General features: G+C 55.3%; 11 protein-coding genes across 11 annotated transcripts; 6 read left to right on the top strand and 5 right to left on the bottom strand.

Annotated features, from left to right (window-relative positions):
- Positions 1 to 15: 15 nt before the first annotated feature.
- On the top strand, positions 16 to 947 carry BO97DRAFT_354468 (RTA1 domain-containing protein; the record flags this gene model as incomplete). The annotated part of the gene is made up of 2 exons (XM_025692098.1): positions 16 to 202; positions 271 to 947. The coding sequence occupies 2 exons, from the start codon at positions 16 to 18 to the stop codon at positions 945 to 947; spliced, it is 864 nt and encodes a 287-aa protein (XP_025547415.1).
- Positions 948 to 2,204: 1,257 nt separating this feature from the next.
- On the bottom strand, positions 2,205 to 2,669 carry BO97DRAFT_428564 (putative beta-glucosidase; the record flags this gene model as incomplete). Its single annotated transcript, XM_025697305.1, has 1 exon — positions 2,205 to 2,669. The coding sequence occupies one exon, from the start codon at positions 2,667 to 2,669 to the stop codon at positions 2,205 to 2,207; it is 465 nt and encodes a 154-aa protein (XP_025547414.1).
- Positions 2,670 to 2,766: 97 nt separating this feature from the next.
- BO97DRAFT_428563 (uncharacterized protein) lies at positions 2,767 to 3,770 on the top strand (the record flags this gene model as incomplete). Its single annotated transcript, XM_025697304.1, has 3 exons — positions 2,767 to 2,841; positions 2,903 to 3,318; positions 3,407 to 3,770. 3 exons carry the CDS (start codon positions 2,767 to 2,769, stop codon positions 3,768 to 3,770), a joined length of 855 nt encoding a protein of 284 aa, XP_025547413.1.
- A 2,151-nt stretch (positions 3,771 to 5,921) lies between these two features.
- BO97DRAFT_473166 (uncharacterized protein) lies at positions 5,922 to 7,121 on the top strand (the record flags this gene model as incomplete). The annotated part of the gene is made up of 2 exons (XM_025700209.1): positions 5,922 to 6,815; positions 7,062 to 7,121. 2 exons carry the CDS (start codon positions 5,922 to 5,924, stop codon positions 7,119 to 7,121), a joined length of 954 nt encoding a protein of 317 aa, XP_025547412.1.
- BO97DRAFT_461760 (uncharacterized protein) lies at positions 7,054 to 8,688 on the bottom strand (the record flags this gene model as incomplete). Its single annotated transcript, XM_025699378.1, has 3 exons — positions 7,054 to 8,431; positions 8,463 to 8,485; positions 8,515 to 8,688. The coding sequence occupies 3 exons, from the start codon at positions 8,686 to 8,688 to the stop codon at positions 7,156 to 7,158; spliced, it is 1,473 nt and encodes a 490-aa protein (XP_025547411.1). The 3' UTR covers positions 7,054 to 7,155.
- A 731-nt stretch (positions 8,689 to 9,419) lies between these two features.
- Positions 9,420 to 9,771, bottom strand: BO97DRAFT_223733 (uncharacterized protein). The gene has a single exon (XM_025690663.1). The coding sequence runs from the start codon at positions 9,683 to 9,685 to the stop codon at positions 9,497 to 9,499; it is 189 nt and encodes a 62-aa protein (XP_025547410.1). The 5' UTR covers positions 9,686 to 9,771; the 3' UTR covers positions 9,420 to 9,496.
- A 946-nt stretch (positions 9,772 to 10,717) lies between these two features.
- BO97DRAFT_408471 (uncharacterized protein) lies at positions 10,718 to 11,660 on the top strand. The gene is made up of 2 exons (XM_025695875.1): positions 10,718 to 11,118; positions 11,187 to 11,660. The coding sequence occupies exons 1-2, from the start codon at positions 10,892 to 10,894 to the stop codon at positions 11,449 to 11,451; spliced, it is 492 nt and encodes a 163-aa protein (XP_025547409.1). The 5' UTR covers positions 10,718 to 10,891; the 3' UTR covers positions 11,452 to 11,660.
- BO97DRAFT_408470 (phosphoketolase family protein) lies at positions 11,481 to 14,550 on the bottom strand. The gene has a single exon (XM_025695874.1). The coding sequence runs from the start codon at positions 14,123 to 14,125 to the stop codon at positions 11,684 to 11,686; it is 2,442 nt and encodes an 813-aa protein (XP_025547408.1). The 5' UTR covers positions 14,126 to 14,550; the 3' UTR covers positions 11,481 to 11,683.
- Positions 14,551 to 15,492: 942 nt separating this feature from the next.
- BO97DRAFT_354495 (MCT family MFS transporter) lies at positions 15,493 to 16,867 on the top strand (the record flags this gene model as incomplete). The annotated part of the gene is made up of 3 exons (XM_025692099.1): positions 15,493 to 15,665; positions 15,718 to 15,859; positions 15,908 to 16,867. The coding sequence occupies 3 exons, from the start codon at positions 15,493 to 15,495 to the stop codon at positions 16,865 to 16,867; spliced, it is 1,275 nt and encodes a 424-aa protein (XP_025547407.1).
- Positions 16,868 to 17,153: 286 nt separating this feature from the next.
- Positions 17,154 to 19,591, top strand: BO97DRAFT_398569 (fungal specific transcription factor domain-containing protein; the record flags this gene model as incomplete). The annotated part of the gene is made up of 3 exons (XM_025694199.1): positions 17,154 to 17,198; positions 17,354 to 17,738; positions 17,792 to 19,591. The coding sequence occupies exons 2-3, from the start codon at positions 17,433 to 17,435 to the stop codon at positions 19,589 to 19,591; spliced, it is 2,106 nt and encodes a 701-aa protein (XP_025547406.1). The 5' UTR covers positions 17,154 to 17,198; positions 17,354 to 17,432.
- A 380-nt stretch (positions 19,592 to 19,971) lies between these two features.
- On the bottom strand, positions 19,972 to 21,484 carry BO97DRAFT_461746 (fluconazole resistance protein 1; the record flags this gene model as incomplete). Its single annotated transcript, XM_025699377.1, has 2 exons — positions 19,972 to 21,280; positions 21,348 to 21,484. The coding sequence occupies 2 exons, from the start codon at positions 21,482 to 21,484 to the stop codon at positions 19,996 to 19,998; spliced, it is 1,422 nt and encodes a 473-aa protein (XP_025547405.1). The 3' UTR covers positions 19,972 to 19,995.
- Positions 21,485 to 21,680: the final 196 nt, after the last annotated feature.

Genomic DNA, 21,680 nt, shown 5'->3' with positions numbered 1-21,680 from the left:
TCGAGAGTACGAACAATGCACACCGGACCTCCCGCCTTACATAAACGAGGGCAGGCCTCGTTCGACCTTTACGCATACAACCCATCAGCCCCAGCAGGCTGGGCCTTTGTGGTGATTTTCGGCATTGGAGGAGCGGTGCACTTGGTGATGATGTTCCGGCTTCGAGCGTGGTTCTTCACCCCCTTTCTGCTGGGATGTATCGGTGAGCTTCACCTCTGGCCTTATTTCCGTCGCTGGGTGCCATGCTAAGACTTAGGGCCCAACTTCCAGGTGAAGCATTCGGCTATTACGGCCGCGCCTGGTCCCACAACAACATCCGCGATGGCTCCCCGTATCTCCTGCAGCTTATGCTGATCCTGGGCTCAGCCCCGTTACTGTCGGCCTCGGTGTACATGACGCTGGGACGGTTCGTGCGCGCCCTAAACGCCGAATCGGCCACCGTCATCCGCTCGACCTGGATTACCAAGATCTATGTGCTGATCGATATCGGCAGCTTTGTCTGCCAGATGATGGGATCGGCGATGCAAGCGAGCGGCGATCTGGACGGCGTGCGCACTGGCCAACGCGTCGTTATCGGGGGTTTGGCCGTGCAGCTGGTCGCGCTGGGCTGGTTCTTGATCGAGACCAGCTCTGTGCATCGGCGTCTCAGCTCGCGACCGCCCTCCGGTCCAGCCCGCGATCCCACGATGCCCTGGCGCCGCACCCTGTGGACGCTGCACGCCGTCACCGGCTTGATCACCGTCCGCAGCATCTACCGCCTCATCGAGTTTCTTGCTGGCACTGATAGTCCTCTAAGCAAGAAAGAGGCGTTTTTGTACGTCTTCGATGCTTCGCTGCTGGCCATCGCTGTGTTTGCCTTCGCGGCGGTTCATCCGGGGATCCTGCTGCGGAAGATTCGGAAGTTGGGAGCGTATGGCCCGCCAGATGCCGTGGTCATGTTAGATTGAGATTCTGTTTTTGGTGCGCTTTTTCCTTATCTTTCATGTTTGAATGTCTCCTAATTAGCTTGAATATAGAGTATATAGCCCTGATTAATATGGCTGGCGTTGAAAGAGTACTCAATAACTAGGTAGCGAAGGACTCGGGGTTAGCAATGCTAGACTGTGCGGGCCATTGTCATTGGCAAGAACATGATAATGGAGAAGAGAATTTTGTGCCGCTTGGTGGCCACCATCTCGATGGGGCATACAAGCACAAAGAAACGGAGAGCGAGCTGGCGGAGCTCATGGCCAGCATGCAATCTCAAAATATCTGTGCGCAGGTTGCCTACTCTGCTGACAGACCCAGTATTGATGTATTTGGACCTACCCTTGCCGTTTATAGTTGAATTATTGGCCTACATTCAAACGCACCTTGGCATTTAGCGTCAGGCCTTGACTAGCAAAAGAGCTTGGACAGGTTGTTCATAGTATGCTGTGGAAATATTCGACCTAGATTTGCAAGGCACGGTTGGAGGAAACCCTATATTTGCTATAGTATAATACATCTTGTACTCGTTCGTGTTCCTATTCAGGGTCTGAGAGAGTATTTTACTGTATTGTTACTCGCCCTTTACTCTAATTTTCATACCGGTCCACTGCCCTAGTTTTTTGGATTCTGGATATGTAAGTGAATTATGCTCTGTCTTTCCAGATACAACTGAATTTGACCGAGAAGTCAAGCATGGCCACCGGGACTCAGACAAGGGAATATATAGATATTACTACTATGAATGACCGGGTCAGCTTTTAGAGCTTGTGTCTGGCCGATAAGTTCTTAGGTTTCTATATAGCAGACCTCGCCAATGTCTTCCCCGCAGGACTTACAACTGCTACAACCTAGAACAAAGAATTAATATACTAATAAAGAAAAGCTATCAGGGCAGAGTTTCGAGGCAAAAAAGTCAATCTTATAATAGAATATATTCTGCCATTCTCTCAACTTCCATAGGTTGAGACTCTAATATTTTTTACTCGGTTCTGTCACCGGTCCCCTTGCCGAAGTGCTCTCAGCGGCCGTAACTGGACAGGATTCTCCGTGGATCCGTGTCCTACCGGCATGGCTATGTTATGGACTATCGTCAGTATCCAAGAGAATCAGGTCCAGGCCTGTGTTAAGTACTTTGTCGGCAGTGAACAGAAGATCCAACGCAGCGATACAATAATTAATAGTGTTCATAGAGAAGGAATCTCCTCCCATGTCGATGACCAGACTCTCCGTGAAGTCTACATAGGGCCCTTCGCTGACGTAATGCGAGCCGGAGTGGTGTCGATATTGACTTTCATCTTGTTTAGTGGAAGAGTCTTGTTTATGTTCTTCAGCAGCACTGTACCTACCGCGCCAATGGTGGGGATCAGCTGTAAATGATCCGCGCGGAGATCACGACCAGGCGGGTGCTCAGATAATCCCAGGTCAACGCCGTAGGACTTAGCAAGGACGTACATATCCGATGGATCGGGGGTAGGGTACGCAGGCTCATCCTGATGTAGAAGGTAGTATGGGATGAGCACACGCCTGACAATGTCGTCCAAACGAGCCTCCAAAACACTGCCGTTTTGGACTGCGCTCGTCAGATCTGCCCCGAAGTAGGAGCTCGTCGGATCATCAGCTACAATGGGACCCGGCATGTTTATATCCAACCCGGCGTTCACCGAGCGAACGCCCGAATGGGTGGCGAACCTGTCCGACATCCCGTAGCCCTGGAAACCGAGTTCTGTCTTGAGAGAGTGATTCAGTGGAAGCTCATTCTCACATGCATAGGTCTAGTTGACACGGTTGTAGCTACACATGACAGGAGTGTTTGGCAATGACGCCGCCGACGTGTCCGTTGGGTTTCAATTTTCACTGCGGACTACGGAACCAGTACCGTCCCCAATACTGGCTACAACCTCGGAACCCTATGGGTGGGTGGAGGGTCTGGTAGAGGGCGGGCTTCGTATATCGTGCCTCCTTGGAGGCCATCAATGCCAAGGCCAAGACACTGGGTGCCCGGATAGTCTACCTGATGGACAACGGGTTGATCAACCGGGGCTCGTTCGAGGCCATCTACCCTAGCCCAGACATCTGCCTAGTTTTCCTCAAAGCATACTTGCGCGAGGCTGTCGATCGGGGCGCCTACGAGGCCGATTGGAATTCGACCGCCGTCGTCGAGAAGGTTGCAGCCCGGTGTCCCGGTCGACGAACGGTAGTCATCACCCACTCTGCAGGGCAGAACATCATGCCCTGGGCGACTACCCCGAACGTCACAGCTATCCTGGCCGCGCATCTCCCTGGGCAAGAGACGGGGAACTCGATTGTCGACGTTCTCTGGGGTGATGTGAATCCGTCCGGCCGGCTGCCGTATACCATCGCCCAGCGGGGGATGGACTACAATGCCCCGATCGTCAACATCACAGGCGTGCAAGCAACCAACTCCTCTGCCTGGCAGTCGAAACTTGACGGAAGGGCTGATGATCGACTACCGCCACTTTGACTCTACGAACATTACGCCCTTGTATGAGTTCCGTTACGAGCTGAGCTACACCACCTTCGATGTCGTCGGCGCTCTGTCTGGTTCCCACGTAAGGGACACCATCCCAGAGCGGCTCCCACCGGCTCCTACCGGTGTTGTACCACCGGGAGGCAACGACGCACTCTGGAAAACTGTCGCAACGGTGTCAGCCACAGTGCAGAAATCCCTACCGAGGGCGGGCGCTACCGTTTTGCAGTTGTATCTGTCCTTCCTCAACGCCTCCGTGCCAACCGGCACGACGGTGAAGGTCCTCCGGGGCTTTGAGAAAGGTCTACCTTGAGGTTCAAGAGCGGAGATTGGTGACTTCTAACCTGACGAGGAGAGATGTGAGCTACTGGGATGTTGTGGCATAGGACTGGAGGATTCCGAGCGGAGATTACAAGATCGCCGTTGGTTTTCGCGGGATTTAGTGCAGAATGCGGTGCTCAGGCTACGCTAGTCATGCCTGAATATATGCTTTGGTGGATAATGTTGTTGTTAATACGAGACCTGCGGAAACCTGTGGAGAGGTCCCTTGCTATGCTGTGGTTTATGCTTATCGTTTGTGGACCACTCTATCCACTATTACCAAACTGAAACTGGGTTTAAGCATGACTTAGTGCTCTAATTACATCCCCGAAAGTATTCAGATTTGCGATATCAGAGCTCGTCGAACCATCGTCAGGCGAGTATACAATCATCTTCTCCTCCCCAGCTTTCTTTGTTTCGGCGCTGAGCAGAGGATCAGTGTATTGTGCTCTGAGTGCCTTAGGCATCACTAGAGCAGTTGCTAATTCCAGTCACTTTTGGAGAGGCATCGGGAACAACATGGCCTCGAGAAACTGACAATTGAACAATTAAAACTTACATCTGGCGCGGCTCGAGCGTCGAATAGTTATGCATCCAACCAGATAGAGTTGAGAGTAAGACCTGGCGCAGGGGAGAGAGACCGAGACCTGGCGAGGAGACAAATCCCACCGGGTGGGAGCTGGATTAAGTTTGCCTGATTAGAAATGTGACTACTGATCTAAATCTAAACTCAATCAAGCAAAGTTTGTGCCCACAGTTGTCCGTGCGTTCACGTGTTCTAACTAAGTGACTCAAAGCAACGTGGTCTAGGCATCCCATTGACCCTCTGTGGCAATCTCTCAAGCTGCACCTCTCAATTCAAGAGACACGAGCACTCATCCTCAAAGAGAACAGCCCGGTGCGTGCAAAGAGGAGATGAATCTGTTCCGAGCGTCGCTCTGCCCGAGAGTCAATCAACGTCGAATCGCCCTGAATCGACCGCAATGAAAGCGTGGTGGGGATATGAACCCGGCGGATCGGTACCATTTCGAGTCTGCAGATGCACCACACGGGTGATCAAAGCTAGCTGTCATGCATCGGGAACCTTAAATGAGGAGAGCTCTCCCAGCGATTGGCAGTTGCTGCAGGGTTCCTTGGCGGTGCCAAAGATACCTGGAGAAGCTATCCATGGTGTAGTTTCGGAGCTCCGGGTTGGTTATACATGCGGAATTAATCGAAATGCAAGCATTCTTCCGACCGTGCGACAATCTTGGGGTTGTAAAGACATGCAAATGGAACTTTTTGACGGAGTCTCAATTCTATGTTCAGATAGAGACCTGAAGTACTCTCTCTCGCCCATCCTCTCAAGCCGAGTGGATGCAGAGTGCGATCGGCATCCAGCACTCTGGGCAAGCTGCGGTCGACAGTGCCCTGGCAGCCTCCCCGCATGGAGAACGATCATCCTTACCTGATCTGGAGACCGTGAGAAGAATCCATCATCGTGGTGCCTGCACTCGCCCCTGAGGTCTTGGGTGTCTCAGTCGGAATAACACCCGAAGGAGGTGGTGGTTGCATTAGGGCTAGCGTGCACCGCCTGGCAACTCTGAAGGCAATCCTTGCGGTCGGAGTTGAACTATTGTGTTCGTTAATTCTGGCATCTACCGAGGTAAGCCAATCCGACGAGAAAGATACGGTCGCATCCGACGTGGATTCCGCGTTGCAGGCAGGAGGACGAGTGCCTTGAACCATGGGTGAAGCTGCAAGTCTCGCCCGGTCGTCGACGTCAGTCTGATATCCCGAGGAGGCGAAAAGAGTTTCTCGGGGAGCAATGGCCCCTTGGCGCTTCGCAACCACCATTGAGCCTATTTCCCCTCATTTTCATTCCCTCTTAATCCTTCTTTAATCCCTGCTAGCCATCGTGTTCGAGGTTAAAAAAAAAAACTTCATGTTCGGGAACATGGAGTGGTCGCCAGAGCGTTCCGCTATAGACGACCGATAGAGGACCAACAGCCCTACCTTACGTCGCTACCTCTCCCTCACCATCATCTTCTCTCTAGTTCTCTCTCTCGCCTCCAACCGAACCCCCCCCAGGGCGTCTACAGCCCCTTCCTGCAGTCTGTGACCATGAACCGTCGCACCCTCCGCCCTTATACACTTGAATGAAATGTCCGCCTTCAGCGACCGCCCCTCGGAAGGCAGCCTCAGCGAGGTAACGCCGGGCAATACGGTTCAGAAATACGTGATCAGCGCGTTCGCAGCGATAACATGGTACAACGCGATCGAGCTGGTGATCCTATGCCTGATGACTTTTCAACGGTACCGGGGGATGTACTTCTGGAGTCTGCTGGTGAGCTCGTTCAGCTTGATCCCGCACGTACTGGGGTACACGCTGTTCCTGTTCGCGTTGGACGTGTCGCCGTACATCTCGGTGACGCTGATCATCCTGACCTGGTACTGCATGGTGACGGGCCACTCGCTGGTGCTGTGGTCGCGACTGCACCTGGTGCTGGACCGGCCGAGGCTCCTTCACTGGATCCTGGGGCTGATAATTACCGACGCCGTGCTCTTCCACCTGCCTACGACCGTGACGCTGTACGGCGCGCTGACGGGCAATCCCCGCTTCCAGTCCGGCTACCACGCCATGGAGCGCATCCAGCTCGTTGGCTTCTGCGTCCAGGAGGCTCTCCTGTCTGGTATTTATGTTTGGGAGACCATCAAGCTGCTGCGTCTGCGGCCCGAGCGCCCGCGTCGCCTGATCCTCGCGCAATTGCTGGTGATTAATATTGTGATTCTGATCCTCGATCTGGTTGTCGTCGCTATCGAGTATGCAGGCTACTACGCCCTGCAGGTTATGTTCAAGCCCGTGGCCTACAGCATCAAGCTGAAGCTCGAGTATGCTATCTTGGGCCGCCTAGTGCAGATCGCCAAGGGCCCCAGTTTGGATGATCCCTATCCCGGGTCAAATACCAGTGCTACCAGTGCGTTCGTCACCACGCCGCAGGGCTGGGATGAGTGTGGCCCCTCCGAGACGAATGATAGTGCCGTCGCCACGATGGCTGTCAGGCAGATTGAGTCCGGGGGCTCGCCGCTGTGTCCGAGCCCGGTGCGCCCCAGGGGTAGTTTGGCCTCTGCTTGTTAGATGAGTATAGCCAGCCCCGGTCAGGAACTTTATGTACGATTTTTGTGACATTCTTGAGACGGATGTTGACATCCGATTGTTTCATCTACGAGAAGGCTTTTACAATGGGCCTATAATAGAACCAAAACATAATTTAAAATATGAAATTTCATTCAATCCCGATAGAAAATATTTGACCTTAACTCCTCGTCCGAGGGCCAACTTTCTTATGCTTTCCCGGTGTAGATTTTCCACCGACCAGACCACTGCACGAAAGGAACTAATGGCCTAGGCGGGCAAGGCGATTCACGATGCGGTAGACATCCTCCGGATCGTCGTTGATAGTGAGCCGGCGGCCATCCTGAGCCACCCACGCACACTGGCCCAGAAGAAAGATCCCGTCGTCGCTGCGATCGAAGTCGTATATCCGCACGCTCGGCCCATTAGCGACCACCACCGTCAGCTCCTTCAGAAGACGGAACCGAAGCTTGTCTTGCTCCATGCGGCGATCGGGGACTCGCGCGCAGCAGCGATCGATCAGCTCGGTGATCTGGTGCCGCATATGGTCCTCGACTAGGAGCGACTTGATCAGGGTCTTTTCGGCGTCTTCGTCGCTCATTCTGTCGAGGCAGTAGAGGAGGAGCAGGGGCCGGTGGACCGAGAGATCTCGGCAAACGAGTTCCATGGTGGTCAGCTCGACGGTCTGTTCGGAGATGTTGATGTGGTCATTAATGGTGAGGGTGAACTGGCTGACTTCCTCATTGGCGCTGTCTTCGCGGGGGTCGACTGGCGTGTTGCTTGGGACACTCGGGAGCACGGCAGCACTTGGCGTTGATACCGATTGGGGCCCCTCCGGACTCTTCATCGGGCTGTAGTCATCCTGCCAGCGGATGTTCTCCTTATTCGCCTCTTCACTGTTGATACCGTTAGAAGAGGTGGAAGGGGTATTCGGCGAGTATCTGGGGGATGCCGGGACGTTGGGCGGATTGACTGCTGGTTGCGCGAGGCCGATAGGGGTCGCTGGCACTGGGTGATGCTGTGCAATGTTGCCTCGAGTTAGCATCGGTTGGCTAAGGATAACCGTTGAGACCGTGGAGCCTTCCGACACTGCTCTCAACGCGGCACCACCGGGCGCTGTGGCGGGGGGCTCGGATCTGCCCCGAGGATCCGGGGTTGGTGATTGTGGCAAACCGTCCAGGTCATCATCTACCTCGATGCTAGGCACCGGCTCATTCGGGAAAGAGGATAGTGGCATAGGCCTCCAGAGAGCAGCTAAGGGCACCTCCTCGGAGGTGTCCGAGGCCTCACTATAGCTCTCACGCTTTATCTTGACGTCCTCATTACTCTCGTTCTCATCCTCGGCGCACCGTTTGGAGCTGCCAGACGGGGCACGACTTGCCTGGCGAGCTTCCGGACTCGGGGCCAGCCCCTGGCGGGGGCCCCTGGGATACAATGGTATGGGTGCCGCAGGAAGCTTAGCTGGGATGTCTGAACCTTCGCTGACGCTCGTAGTCGTATCACCGTCGCCGTCGTTGTCTTCGACACCACCATGTTCGCTGGCGTCACCCCGTTAATTCCAATACTCACCCATCACGGGCTGGGTAGGTGTGCTACGCAAATCAGTCAACGGGCTGCTTACAGGGCTGATAAGAAAAGCCCAGTCGTTCAGACTCACCGCTAGTATCGTGCGCCATAGTTGGCACGTATCATTCCCGTTGCAGGTTTCTTTGCTTGCGATCTCGATGCACCCCTTGATGGGGCCCAGCTCCCAGAATTCTTCCGCGCTCATGGAGGCCAGACGTTGCTCAGACATTTCTGCTGTCTGGGGAGTGAGGTTTCTGTAGAATGGGTCAGTTTTGATTTTAGAACCAGGTTATGCGAGCAACAGGAAAAATCGCAAAGTGGAGAGCAACAGGTGCATTAAACATTATGTAGGATGATATTTATATCGCGAGGAAGAGAAGAAGATGAACGAACCGGCAGAGAAACAAAGTAGTTTGACTGGAAATGAAGCTTCTTGCGGGTACAAGAGTCGGAAGTTCTCGTCCCATCACATCAAACGGCGAACCTTGAATCTCGTAGATGAGCATGTCGACCAGGAGTTGAGGGTACTCTTTGTTGACAAGATGAAATTCTCCGATACAATCGGTGGATCGCCGGGGGTAAACATGGACGGCCTTTCTAAACACGCGTAAAAACCGTGGTTTCAAACATGCTCGGGTGTACCTAGAACCACAATGGATGGAGTAGGCCAATGCTTGTTGCTCGTTGCATGGGTAGAGTGGTACTATCGTGATAGTTGCCCTTGTAGAAGACATTTCATGATAGCTTAGTGCCTCAAGAGATTGATAGGTTGATGTAAAAAGTTGTGGCCGGACAACCTTGCTCTTAGATGCCCGCGCAGGCAGTCGTCGCCAAATCTAGAAAAGATACCGTAGGCGAGTAGAGGTCTAGGGTACTGGTTCTGTATAGCCACAAGATGACTGTCGAGCCACATCAGCTCGCTAGAAGACCAACAACATCGAGGTCAGCTCAAAGAAGGAGGCTGGTAGTGTAGTCTGGGGGTGTGTAGGACAAACTTGCTCGAGAGATACTCTCCCCACCAGACCGTTCTGCCATTCTCAACAGATCATGCTATACGTCACCGCATTGATGCAATGAGACATAAACAAACAGGTCACTTCTACTACCCAGTAAGGGAGAGTAGAGAACCAACACATCCCCAGAATGGGGGCCAAAGGGATTGCGCGATTAACGTAGCGCCGCTTGAGAGGCTGGGATGAGATAAGCTGACGGCAGTCAACCGGCATAGTTGGCAGCAGTTCTTGTCCATGTATGTGTATTTCTTGATGGCTACACTCAGAGAGGACTGTGATGCTCAAAATACAGCAATCCTACACTGACAAAAGAGGAGATCGTCGGTATTAGTGTTGGTGGCCCGTCAGCACTACTCAAGTATACTACGGCTTGGTGTTAGTCACTCTATTCCTGCGCAATATTCCTTCCAAGGCCCTTGATCTTCTCCGTTCTCCTCTCAATGTGTAAGCTCGAGGTTTTCCTCCGCCGCATGCGGGGGGATGGTGTTGGTCGCACGAGGGTGGCTGAGAGCTGCTTGGTACAAGGGTTCGGAGGGATGTTCCGTGCAAAGCTTTCCGCCCCTCGGTTTATTGAGGCGGATGCGGGTGAGAAGAGTAACTTGAGCAGGGATACATAGATGCGAGGGCCCTGGGGTAAGATGGAGAAGCAGGTGTCGGTGTGTGGGTCAAGGCGACGCCAGAAAAGCAAACGAGGCGCGGCACGAGCTGGGAAGAGGTCTTTTAGTTGTTGGGAGAAAATGTAGATTATCAGCATGTCATCAAGAAGAGATCAAGTAGCAAATGTCACTAATAGTAACTCGTTGTCTACTATCTCGCTATTGCTCCTGATGTTTAGAATTTTGAACCTTTTCTCAAGCTTCGCGATCAAGGTTACCATTCCGGCTGTACTTGGATAGACCTCTGTATCAATTGCAGGTAAGTGAAGTATAAAAGCAGAGGCGAAATACTGCCAGTGGGAGCAACAATAAAGGCAGCTTTATTCTACACTGGATACACTGGATTGTGACAGCACCAAGAAATAGGGGGCGGAAGCTAAGCTAAGAATAGCAGCAGCAGCCAAGAACAACCAAAACCATGCAGAGCCAGTCAAACCCGGACGATCGGATCGGCGGCGCAGCCTCAGAATTTCAGAATCAGATTGTGTGGAGCATCCCAGCCACCCAACAGTCAATGGCTGTCTGACTCTCGGACTGGGCGGGGATTGTCTCACTCAATGCTGTTGTTCACTGTTCACTGGTCTGGAGTAATGAGTAACAGTTATAAAGAGCTGTCCGCACCCACTTGCACTCCCCATCACCAACAACCCAAACCAACCACCTCCACACACTGATTTTCGTGCATCCTCCTCCATTTTCAGGCTTCAAATCCCACCCTCTCCACAACAACAACAGCTACTACTACTACTGCACAAACCTCAAAATGCAACTCACCGCCCTCCTCTCGACCCTCCTCGTCGCCACGACCACCACCCTAACCACCGCCTTCCCCACAACCCTCCACCACAGACAAGACCAACAAACCCTCCGTCCCCTCCAAATCAGCGACCTCACCGCGCGCACTCTCTCAGACCTAGACTTCGGGCTCTTCAACATGACCCTCTACGACCCCAACACCGACTCCGCCCCGACCATCTGCAACGTGAACTGGTACGCACACTCTCTCATCAACATCCCCAATCCCCTCCAGCATCACTAACCCAACCCCCTTACCGCAGGCACCCCACCAAACCGGTCCCCACCTCCACAACCGTGAAATGCTACAACAACGCCTACGAAGTCAGCTTCCCCGCCGGACTGGGCAGCCACATCGACCGATTCACCCTGCGGGTGCAGACGACCAACACCAGCAGTGTCCAAGAGCGAGGCGAGGTGCGGCTGGACGCGTCGATCGAGGACACCAAGTGGGTGTGTCGGAACCGCACGACGGAGTATATCAAGCAGCAGTGTGCGTACTCTGGGGTATTGGAGATTGAGATCTAGGTTTGGGGAAATAATAGGGAAGGTCTGATTGGGGGCGATGCATTGTTTCGGGTCGTCACCTCAAAGATACGAATACTTAATGATTATGGAAGCTAGATGGTGATGGATGGGAGAAGAGGGGGGCATGGTATCACGATTTCATTATGTTATGTCGGGTAATAGACTTCAGTTTGCTTGTTAACAGGAATAATAAAGACGATTAATTCGGATGTCATCTCGGTTGATCTGCGTATCAAACTCCCTCCGACTTCTCGCGGGGCCACTGCCACGTCCAATTGCGAATGTAATCCGGGTCCAACCCGTCGTCGAACGCCTTCTGCTTGGCCAGCAGCTGCATGTTCAGCAGCTTCTCGCGCACACCCGCGGCGGTGTTACCCAGCGACTGGGCGTGGTCGATGGCGTCGATGGCCAGGCTGTAGCGGTCGGTGTTGTTGCGGACGGCCAGCTCGAAGGGGGTGTCGATGTTGCCCTTCTCGCGGTAGCCGCGCACGCGGATGTTCTCCTGGCCGGGCCGCTTGTAGGTCAGACGGTGGATGAGCCAGGGGTAGGAGTGGAAGTTGAAGATGATGGGTTTGTTGTCGGTGAAGATGGACTTCCACATGCGGTCGGACATGCCGTGGGGGTGGTGGATCTTGGAGATCAACCGGAACAGATCGACGACGTTGACGAAGCGCACCTTCAGCTGCGGGACGTGTTCGCGCAGCAGCGCCGTGGCCGCCAGTGCCTCGTGCGTGGGCACGTCGCCGCAGCACGCCATCACCACGTCCGGCTCGTGGCCCTGGTCGTTGCTGGCCCAGTCCCAGATCCCCAGCCCCTTGGTGCAGTGCGCGACCGCTTCGTCCATGCTGAGGAACTGGATGTGGTCCTGCTTGTCGGCCACGATCACGTTCACGTAGTTGGCGCTGCGCAGGCAGTGGTCTGTCACCGACAGCAGCGTGTTGCCGTCTGGCGGCAGGTAGATGCGAACCACCTCGGGGCTCTTGTTGGCCACCACGTCCAGGAACCCCGGGTCCTGGTGCGTGAAACCATTGTGGTCCTGTCGCCACACCGTCGCCGTCAGCAGGATGTTGAGCGATGCCACCTTCGCCCGCCACTCCACCTCCAGGCACTTCTCGATCCACTTGCAGTGCTGGTTGACCATCGAGTCGATGATGTGAATGAACGGCTCGTAGCTGTTCAGCAACCCGTGGCGACCCGACAGCACGTACCCCTCCAGCCAGCCCTCGCACGTGTGCTCGCTGAGCATCTCCATCACGCGGCCGTGCATGGCCAGGTTGCCGCCGTCGTTGTCCTCGTCGAAGTAGTCAGCCAGCCAGACTTTCTTACCGGCCTTGTAGATCTCCGACAGCTTGTTGGACTCGGTCTCATCGGGTCCGAAGACGCGGAAGTTAGTCAGATTGCGGCCGACGACGTCGCGCAGGAACTTGGACATGTTGACCATGCTGCCGCGCACCGAGACACCGGGGTTGATGTCCGTGAGGGCGTAGTCGCGGAAGTCGGGCAGGTCCAGCGGACGCCGCAGCAGCCCGCCGTTGCCCACGGGGTTGGCGCTCATGCGCGCGTTGCCGGTCGGCGCCAGCGCCTTCAGCTCGGGGATGAGCGTGCCGTTCTCGTCGAACACCTGGTCCGGCCCGTAGCTCTTCATCCAGTCCTCCAGCACCTTGAGGTGGGCCTCGTTGGTCAGCACGTCGGTGATGGGGATCTGGTGCGCCCGCCAGAAGCCCTCCAGGAGCTTGCCGTCGATCTCGCGCGGTGCCGACCAGCCCTTGGGCGTGCGCAGCACGATCAACGGCCAGCGCGGTCGGAAGGGCTTGCCCGACTCGCGCGCCTGTTGCTGGAACTTACGGATCTCCAGCACGCAGTGCTCCAGCGTCGCCGCCATGGCTTGGTGCATGCTCTCGCGGTCGCTGCCTTCGACGAAGTACGGAGTCCAGCCGTAGCCCTTGAAGAGAGAGGACAGTTCGTCGTGACTGATGCGTGCCAGCAACGTCGGGTTGTTAATCTTGTAGCCGTTCAGGTGCAGCACGGGGAGCACCGCGCCATCGGTGATCGGGTTCAGGAACTTGGTGCTGTGCCAACTGGTGGCCAGGGGACCAGTCTCGGCCTCACCGTCGCCGACCATCGTCAGCGTGATGAGGTTGGGGTTGTCGAAGACGGTGCCGAAGGCGTGCGAGATGGAGTAGCCCAGCTCTCCACCCTCGTGCAGACTGCCCGGGGTCTCCGGGGTGGCATGGCTACCAATGCCCCCGGGGAAGGAGAATTGCTTGAAGAACTTCTGCATGCCCACCGCGTCTTCGGACTTATCGGGATAGACCTCCGAGTAAACTCCCTCGAGATAGGACTGGGAGAGGATGCCAGGGGCACCGTGGCCCGGTCCAGAGACGAACAGCACATCCAACTCGTACTTCTTGATCAAGCGGTTCATGTGAAGCCAAGTGAAGGACTGGCCGGCATCGGAACCCCAGTGGCCGAGTAGACGGGCCTTGAGGTGCTCTTTCTTGAGTGATTCCTTCAGAAGAACGTTATCCCGGAGGTACAGCATGCCCAGGCACAGATACAAGCTGGCACGGAAATAGGCGTCTGTCTTGCGGATCTCTTCGGCATCGAGAGGTTCGCCCTTGATAGTGGAGCGGGCAGCTCCATAAGCAGATATGCTCAGCTCGTCAGAAGGCATTGTGAGTGTAGCGAGTGAGGAGAGATGAGGTTTAGATTGTAGGAGTGTGCTTTTCCCCTCTCACCTGTGTCTCCCCTCATCCTTATAAAGAACGAACCCTGGGGGTGGTCTGACAAGGGGCGAACGCATCATCCATGATGGATGGAGGGAATCTCGACCGAATCTGGCCGCAAGTCCATGACGTCGCCAGTCCACTATACCTTTTTAGGAGGTCATCTTTTCTTTCCTTTCGGCCGCATCGGTCCAAATGTCAGGATTCTGTCCGGTTTGTTGCTTTCGGTGACACGTTGCGGTGTTTGGTCCTATCAGCGCAGTCCCCGCAAAGTAATGTTCATGCTCCCCGACACAAATTGATGGCAGGTCTGGATGCCCTATTCCCTAAACACCCCCCCTGGCATGGCGTGTCCGACGTGGAGCCATCTGACTGCTGCATCACCCCATGTTGTTTCTACTGTCAGATCCCGCGTGCGGAGCTGCAAGATATACAATCACCCTCGTTCCAGGTGAGGCCACCTGGAGGCGTTGCACACTCGGAACAGAACGGACAGACAGCAATTGATGAGGATCACTGAATTGCCACTGATCTCTAGCATCGATTGTCTTCTTTACGCCCGCCATCGAGGCCTCTTGACGGAATGCGACCGTACGCTCCGAAGGGATCGTCTCTATAGCCCGCGCGCGTATAGCCAGGGAGCAAGCAGCAGGTGGCCCAAAGAGTTCATCCCCTCATCTGGTACTTTTGACATCCCCGCGCATCTCTGCTCGCTTATCTCCACTCCATGGTGCAAATACCGGGCTGTTATTGCAGGGAAAACTCGGGATTGCATAAAAGTACGAGGCAGCCCCTAATGGTCCCTAATGCATGCTGCAACGGGCTATCACGGCGGAGGAGAGGGCCCGCGAATCCATTATGACGACACAGAGACAGAACACCCGGACTGTGAGTCTCCAGAACGGTGGGGAATGCCATCGTTTTAACCAAAAAACCAAGGAACAAGGCTGATGGGGTAAAGTGCCTCCATTTTGAACAGCCGCGCAGTTCCGGTCGCTTCCGGAATTTCGGAGCTTCCGCTATCTGATCGATCTGATATCGCCATCTCCGGGCCGTCTAGGCGGGTATTTCCCAAAGAGGAATACACCGTTTACTCCGTACACCACGCCCCTGACTATCCCCGTCTATCCCCGTCTTTCCCCAACACAACAACAATAACCATCGCGATGAAAGGCCGTGTATACGGGAATGACTCTCGCTTTGACAGGATATAAAAGGCTGACTGGGAGAAAATGGACGGGGCAGGTCCATCTCATACTGCGAATAACCGCACATCCTTTCATACAAGATGAGTTCACGTCAACAGGAGTCAAGTATGAGTGAGTTGGCTGAAAGCACCAAAGAACAATATCTGGAGCCAGCGATCACCGGAAAAGTAGGCGATGCCGATCCGGACACCTTCCCTGATGGCGGCCTGAGAGCGTGGAGCGTCGCTTTAGGCAATGCAGGCGTAATGTTCTGCACCCTCGGCTATGTCAACTCCTGGTCGTAAGTCACCTACCCATCAGAGTTCTCTGCTTCGACTGACCGAGTGTATCAGGGTCTACCAGGCATATTATGAAGGGCACCAGTTGCGAGATGTCAGTCCCTCTGCAATTGCCTGGATTGGATCACTCCAGGCGTTCTTCATCTTCGGATCAGGGTTGATCGGCGGACCGTTATTTGATCGAATGGGAGCCAAGGTGAGCCTTCTTCCCTATGTGAATATTTCAGATACTGATACATGCCAGGTGATCTACCCCGCGGCCATCATCTATCTATTCAGCATCTTCATGACGAGCCTCTGTAAAGAGTACTATCAATTCATGCTGGCACAAGGCATCCTCGGTGGCCTCGCCAACGGCTTCACAATGTCTCCATCCATGGCCGCCACGCCGCAGTACTTCAAGAAAAAGCGAGGAGCAGCCATGGGGTTAGCCATTGCCGGTTCCTCGATCGGAGGCGTCATCCTCCCCATCGCCTTGAACCAGCTGATCACCCAGACAGACCTCGGCTTCGGATGGTCGGTCCGCATCGTGGGCTTTCTAATGCTGGTCGTGCTCATTCCGTCCTGCCTGGCCATTCGAGCCCGCCTACCGCCCCGAAAAACCCACTTCTTCCTACCAGGCGCCTTCAAAGACCGCTCCTACAGTCTCCTCATCGCCTGCATGTTCTTCACCTTCCTCGGGTTGTTTCCGCCCATGTTCTACATCCCCAGCTGGGCCCTGACCCAGGGCATGGGCGCCACCCTGGCTTTTTACTTGGCCGCGATCCTCAACGCCGCCTCGTTCCCCGGCCGGGTGATTCCCGCCGTACTCTCAGATAAAATCGGCCCCCTGAACGTCTTGTGTGTAGCCGGACTCACTACGGGCATATTAACGCTGTGCTGGCAGCGAGTTGAAGGAAATGCAGGCATCATCGTCTTCACGGCCATATTTGGCTTCTGCTCCGGTGCCATTATCTCCGGTGCGGTAATTCCGCTGGCCTCCTGTACGAAGACGGCCCAGAATATTGGCACGTACATGGGGATGGGGATGGCGGTGGGCTCTTTGGCTGTGTTGGCGGGGCCTCCAGCCACTGGGGCTATGTATGAACGGTACCATGACTTTGATGCCGTGTCGACTTTCTGTGGAATGATGTGTTTGGTCGGGGCGTTGTTGGTGATTCCAGTGAAGATTGTGTCGGGGCATGCTCTGCTGTCGAAGACTTAGTGGATATGGCTAAGTATACTGGCTGTGTTAATAACTAGAATGTACAGTACAATAGAATGATCTTCTCTCATCCTCCAGGAAGCGATGCCTAGAATGGATGTGTAATATAAGTGTTACGCGATAATACGTGACACTGTGTAGGAAAAATCATGGAACCATGTAATTAAACCGGGTCGATACCACTAGACCGGCAAGGGTCAGTCAGCCAATGCTTTCACTAAAGCTCTCTCCTTGTCACTTCCATGCTTACTATTTATCTCCATTCTCTGCCGCACAAGTCTCTTCACCTCTTTCTTCTCATGCTTTATAGATTTAGATTTTTGTTTCTGTGGTAAATCCCTCCCAGCATGGAATCCCGCCACAGTCTGCCACTCCGGAAGCGCCGACGCCCCGCACTAGCCTGTGAGGAATGCCGTCGTCGGAAGATCCGGTGCGCAGGATGAATGACCACCCCCTTTATCCGTTCATCGTGTTGACTGCCGCCAGATGCGATCGTCAATCCCCCTGTAATCACTGTTCACGGTTCAAACGATCTTGCTCATATGTGTCTACCACCCACCGCTCGATGGAGCAGCATGGCTACTGCTTGGACCTGGCCTCGCGGCCTGAGACATCGCCCAGTCAGGCTGTCTCGACTCGAACACTGCCATCAAACCAGCAAGATGATATGTCTCCACCAGACGCGCTTGTCCAAGGATTGAATGATCGCATTCAGGAGTTAGAGCAGAAGCTCAGCAATATCCTCAGCGTGCAACCGTCCACCGACCCCGGCTTGTCCGCGAAAACAGGGCCAGATCACCCATCCATCAATGGCACATTCGCGAAAACCAGGTTCTTTGGCCAAAGCCATCGGTCGATATGTCTGAAGCAGGTACGATCTACCACGTCGCTTGCCGTGATGACATGCTCTAATCAACGATCCAGTTCCGTGAATTCATGATGTTGTTCTTTCGCTGGGAGACGGACGAGCACTCCGATGTCCACAATATCATGGGCCGATGTAAGCGACTGGCCCGCATCGCCAAAGCCCAGATCATCCTTCGGGGGCCCGTCTGCTCCGACCCTCGCGACTACGTGCCCCCCAGGATAGTGTCTGACCAGCTTGTCGAAGCCTATCTCCGCACGATGGAATCCGTGTATCGAGTGATGCACGTACCCTCCTTCCGACGCGCCTACGAGCAGTACTGGGTGAACCCGGCAGCGTCGAACCCAGCATTCGTCATGAACCTGCTCTTGATCCTCGCCATCGGAAGTGTCTTCTGTTCAGATGGCACACCCCACGGATCCCTAATCCCGAGACTGTCAGTCTCACAATGGATCTATACCGCACAATCCTGGCTTAGCTCGCCGTTCGAAAAAGCGCGGCTGGACATCGCAGGACTGCAGCTGCAATGCCTCCTCCTGATCGCACGACAGGTCACGGCGGTCGGCAGCGAGCTCGTCTGGGTTGCGGCGGGTTCCCTGCTGCGCACAGCGATGCACATGGGCGTGCACATCGACCCGCGGCACATGGCGCAGATCTCGCCCTTCGACGCCGAGATCCGCCGAAGACTATGGGCGACCATCCTCGAGATCAACCTCCAAACCAGCATGGACGCCGGCGGAACTCCTCTGATCCATGCGGATGATTACGACTGCGCGCTACCAATGAACCTCAACGACGACGAGCTCGAACAGATCCCGTTCCCCTCTGCGCGGCCCCCCACCGAAACAACACAAAGCACCCTGCAGATCGCGCTCGGACGTTCACACACAGCCCGGATAAAGGTCGCGCACTTCACAAACAGTTTCCGCAGCGCGATGTCCTACGACGAGGCACTAGCCCTCAGCGCCGAGCTGGCTGAAACCTACCACGCGAACGCTGCTATCAACCACCCCACGCCCGCACCAAGCACCAACACCACGCGCATCACCCCCTTCCACCACAAACTCTACAGCCTAATGACCCAGCGCTTCCTCATGTCCCTGCACATGCCCTTCGCGCTGCGAGCACCAACCAACCCGAAATACTACTACTCGCGCCAAGTGAACTTCAAGACCGCGCTGCGCATCCTCACGGCGCTGGAATCCTGCCTCCCGTCGCCATCACAACCGTCCAATCCGACCCAGACCCAAGCCCCAGACCCAGACTCCCACCGCCTCCGACTCATCGGCGCCGCCTCCTTCCGCGACGTGCCCGCCATAGCAATAAGCAACATCTTCTTCGAGCTAGACCTCCAGCTCGACGACGACCGCCACACCGACATCCTCTCCACGACGCTGCACCACCAGGATGTAGCAGTCGAGCCATTCCGCTACGCCACCCTCCGCGCCTCGCTGGAGAGGTATATCGGCCTGGCGGCGGACCGGATCCGGGCTGGTGAAACGAATGTCAAGGGGTATGTGATGTGTGCGTCCTTTATGGCGCATCTGGACGCGAAGCATCGGGGTGTCCCGGAGGAGGCGGTTATTTATGAGGCGCTGCGGGTGACGTTGACGAATGCGGCGGAGATTTTGCAGGGGTTGGTGGATGGGTTGAAGGGGGAGGATGATTCGGTGATTGAGAGGGGCTCTGCGGTGGGCCTTGGGGGCTTGGTGGATGGGGATGGGGCTGGGTTGGTGAGTCCTGATGCTCAGGAGGGTTGGTTGTTTGGGGAGGAGATGGAACCTTGGGTGAATTTGGGGATGGATGTCGATATGGATGCTTGGCTTGCGGCGCAGGGAATTTTGGGGGGTGGCGCTTGAGGGTTTTGATGTTCTTTCGTGTTTTCATGTGCGTGAGCTTGGGTTGAAGGGGGATGTTGATGGTTCATTGTGGTTCTTCCAGGCGAGTGTTGTGATTCGACTCCCGCTAGTTTGGATATATCCTTCTCAGCCACACTGCATCCGCTCCTACAGAGCAGATATATGTATGCATGTACATTCACCCGTGGACACTCAGGCCAAGCGACATGCCTTTGTGCGCGTGCCATTTGTCGAGAAGAACACTGCACTGTTCCAGCAGCAGCAGCAGCAGCAGCAGCTCCTCAACAGCTGATCGAGGCCCAACGCCCTAGCAAGCATCGCATCTCCTGCCCGGGATCGGCTTATCCGTTACCAACTCCAACCCGTATATACCACCACTCCCATCTCCCATCTCCCATATCTACTCAGACCTCCCCACCACAGTTCCTCCCCCTCCACCTCCCCCCAAACCGCATCAACACAAGCGGCACCGGCGCCCCAACCAAAACGACACCAGCCAAAACCGTACCACCCCATCGATACCCCAACCCACCGAACAACGGCGGCCCCGCCAACGGCAGAAACGCTGCCGTGGTGTTCCTGAAAACCATTACCGCACTAATCGCGCTGACGGCATACACCCCAAACGCATCGACCACGTACGTCTGCACCGTCACAGAGGTAACCGCCAGCCCGAGGCCGACCATTGCCGTGCCTACGATGGGCACTATAAAGTGGACACGGTAGTGCACGGCCCAGCCAAACAGAAAAAGCCCGGCTGCTGTCGTGAGACTAGCGGGAAATAGCGGGGGGAGACGGTGCTCTGGTGCTGCTGCGGGGGGACTACGGGATCGAATGTACCGGTCTAGCAGGACGCTGCAGATCACAGCGCCGAGGGTAAAGCCCAGACAGAGGCCTAGGAAGGCTAGACCCGAGGCGCCCTCTGAGAAGGCGTACACATCCTGAAAGACCGGGGCGATGGTCGTCATGATCAGGTAGGTGAGGCCGTAGATTGTGCTGAGGTGGAGGGTGCTAAGGCAGAGGACTGGGGAGTGTGATAGCAGGGTAAGAGGTCGGATGAGGGCTGTGCTTAGGAGTTTGGGTCCGGGGATGGTGGTGCGTATGTGCTTGGAGCGGAGCAGGGATGGGGTGGTGCCGGCGGCGCGGGAACGGTGCATTGCGGCCTTACGCGCGAAGATGACGACTTTGTAGGTCTCACGGTAGAGCACGAGGATCAGAATGCCCAGCAGGCTCGAGAGAAGCGTCGGCAGCCAGAAGACCCAGCGCCAGCCAGCCTGCTCGCCCAGATACGACCCGATGATCGGGCCGACCACTGGGCCGACCACGCTGGTCAGCGACATGACTGACATCGCGCGGCCGCGCTCGGTTTTCGCGAAGAGGTCTTTCACGATGCCTGGGCCGATTGGGATGCAGGCTGTTGCGAGGCCGCTGAGGAACCGGAAGGCGACCAGCATCTGGATGCTGGTGCTGAGCGCGGTGCCGGTGAGGAAGGTGATGAAGAGCAGGTTGGCTAGGTTGAGGATCCAGCGTCGCCCGTAGAATTCGGAGAGAGGGCCCCAGACTAGGGGGGCGAAGATCTCCCCCAGCTCCCAGATTGTCACAAGCAGGGTGCGATACAGCAGGTTGTTCGAATGGAAGGCTTGTAGGATGTGCGGAGAGACGGGCGCGGCGATGATTGTGCACAGTTGTCTGTTGGTGGCGGTGGGCTGTCAGTACGGTAGAGCTCAGAGAATGGGAAATTGGTCGAATGGCTTACACTTCAGCAGATAAACAGGCTATGAGCACAACTATTGACCACTTCCACGTCTTCGACCAGTTGCGTGGGTTGGTGGGATCATTCTCGCAGTAGTCCATCGGATTTCCACTGCATCTTGACTTGTCGGTGTCATCCATTTCAGATTAATTGTACCTGTGGCTTAACATGAGTGTGCGAAGATCGCAGATAATTAAATCGTGGAAGACCTAGCAAGGCCAGGGAGTCAATTCAGCCCTTATCTATCTTTTTAGCCAAGTATGTTACACCGCACCAACCCACCATCCCAACTGCAACCATCCATCACTTGCCACATTCACAACACTACAAAACACC

Source organism: Aspergillus homomorphus (assembly GCF_003184865.1).
Source record: "Aspergillus homomorphus CBS 101889 unplaced genomic scaffold BO97scaffold_51, whole genome shotgun sequence".
Lineage (NCBI taxonomy): Eukaryota > Fungi > Ascomycota > Eurotiomycetes > Eurotiales > Aspergillaceae > Aspergillus > Aspergillus homomorphus.
Note: the sequence above shows the minus strand (reverse complement) of the source record. Positions and strands in the feature narration are given on the sequence as shown.

Bases quoted from the DNA above. Each gene is read 5' to 3' on its own strand.
- BO97DRAFT_223733 (XM_025690663.1), bottom strand. From the start codon at position 9,685: ATGCCGGTTGACTGCCGTCAGCTTATCTCATCCCAGCCTCTCAAGCGG.
- BO97DRAFT_408471 (XM_025695875.1), top strand. From the start codon at position 10,892: ATGCAACTCACCGCCCTCCTCTCGACCCTCCTCGTCGCCACGACCACC. The intron at 11,119-11,186 runs GTACGCACACTC...CCCTTACCGCAG, and splicing joins ACCATCTGCAACGTGAACTG to GCACCCCACCAAACCGGTCC.
- BO97DRAFT_408470 (XM_025695874.1), bottom strand. From the start codon at position 14,125: ATGCCTTCTGACGAGCTGAGCATATCTGCTTATGGAGCTGCCCGCTCC.